At 53.3% G+C, this 1,824-nt stretch overlaps 1 protein-coding gene across 1 annotated transcript in view; it reads right to left on the reverse strand.

Annotated features, from left to right (window-relative positions):
* CSTF2 (cleavage stimulation factor subunit 2) overlaps positions 1 to 1,824 on the reverse strand; it is a 28,110-nt gene extending 26,286 nt beyond the window's left edge. Inside the window, exons 1-2 of the mRNA XM_018571448.1 lie at positions 1,674 to 1,824; positions 652 to 730 (exon numbers count right to left, since the gene is read on the reverse strand). Of these exons, the coding sequence (XP_018426950.1) occupies positions 652 to 730; positions 1,674 to 1,734 (140 nt within the window). The 5' untranslated portion in view covers positions 1,735 to 1,824. The remainder of the gene's footprint in view (positions 1 to 651; positions 731 to 1,673) is intronic.

Consider the following 1,824-nt stretch of genomic DNA (forward strand, 5'->3'; position numbering starts at 1 on the left):
GCTATGTACAGTAACCTGCCGACCCTCCCACCAGCTATGTACAGCGCCCCGCCGGCCCCTCCCACCAGCTATGTACAGTACCCTGACAACTACTCCCACCAGCTATGTACAGTACCCTGACAACTACTCCCACCAGCTATGTACAGGACCCTGCTTGCTCCTCCCACCAGCCATAAAGAAGCACAGGGACCTAGTGATGATGTCACTGGATCTGCCTCAGTGCTGCTCTCAAGAGCCCTCAGTCGTGATGCAAGCAGTGGGCCGACTCTTGGGAGGAGCTATGCAAATTTTAAAATGCCTTGATGGCCGGGTGTCAGTCTGGAGGAGTGGGCGGTCCCGGGCAGGCTGAATTTGCATACAGACCACCCTAGGTAACCCCCACATGTGATGCTGAGCCTCCATGATTGAAAGATGTGAAATCCAATCAATGAAAGGGGCAGGGCCTGGGACTGTACGGCTCTATAGCAGGGGTAGGAATCCTCAACGCTCCAGCTGTTGTGGAACTACAAATCCCATGAGGCATTGCAAGACTCTGAAAGTCACAGGCATGACTCCGAGGCAGATGCATGATGGGATTTGTAGTTTGAGGACAGCTGGAGTGCAGAGGATTAATACCTTGTTCTTTGTATCGTGGACAGTGAGATCCTTTACCTGAAACTTACTACAGGACCAACTTCAGAGAAGATATCTTTCAGCTGCTCCTCTGTCGCCTCGTAGGGGATGTTCCCAACTGCGGAACAGAAAATAATTGGTAACAAAAATGAGGAAACGTCATTCACAATCCGCCAAAATCTTTATTTCCTGTTCCTGCAATCCGGGGGCATTAAAGCTGAACTCCGGGACAACAGATATTATCCTCATACAAGAGCCATGTGCAGGGTGACTGGTCTTGTCTCCGCCCCTTCCTGTAATAAAGACCAGTCACTGCTGCTCTCTGTCCTTGTGCAGGGTGACTGGTCTTGTCTCCGCCCCCCTCCTGTAAAAAATACCAGTCACTGCTGCTCTCTCTCCTTGTGCAAGGTGACTGGTCTCGTCTCCACCCCTTCCTGTAATAAAGACCAGTCACGGCTGCTCTCTCTCCTTGTGCAGGGTGACTGGTCTTGTCTCCGCCCCTCCTGTAATAAAGACCAGTCACGGCTGCTCTCTCTCCTCGTGCAGGGTGACTGATCTCGTCTCCGCCCCCCTCCTCTAATAAAGACCGGCCACTGCTGCTCTCTCTTTGTCTAGGGTGACTGGTCTTTTCTCCGCCCCCTCCTGTAAAGACCGCTCACTGTTGCTCTCTCTCTCCTTGTGCAGGGTGACCGCTTTATCATCTCCGCCCCTTCTGTAATAAAGACCGCTCACTGCTGATCTCTCTCCTTGTGCAGGGTGACTGGTCTTGTCTCCGCCCCCCCTCCTGTGTTATTGACCAGTCACTGCTACGCTCGGGGTGCCAATTAAAATGAATGGTAGTGCAAAATTGTGCGTAACCCTAAATGGGCCCTGTGGGGTAACAATATGCAGAAAGCACCCCACATTATATCAGTGACTCCCACGGTGGGCTGAGGACACAGAGGTGCCTGAGGACCCCCTCCATTATACATTTGGGGGACCTGAAGGCCCCAGAACCAGGCTGGCCTGAGCACAGCTCGGCCGCCCCGAGAAGTGACAGAATAATGTGAACTCCTTCTCACCGAACACTGATCGCAGGGATCGGTCCACCGCCGGGTCCCGCACACTCAGAGCCGCCATCATCGTACAAAACCACCGCGATCCGACACGCTAATCCTTCCGCCAATAGAAACCGCGACTTCCGGCGCACTGGTATTACTGTCCCGGTTCTAC

Source organism: Nanorana parkeri, unplaced genomic scaffold (assembly GCF_000935625.1).
Source record: "Nanorana parkeri isolate BGI_ZX_2015 unplaced genomic scaffold, ASM93562v1 scaffold1760, whole genome shotgun sequence".
Lineage (NCBI taxonomy): Eukaryota > Metazoa > Chordata > Amphibia > Anura > Dicroglossidae > Nanorana > Nanorana parkeri.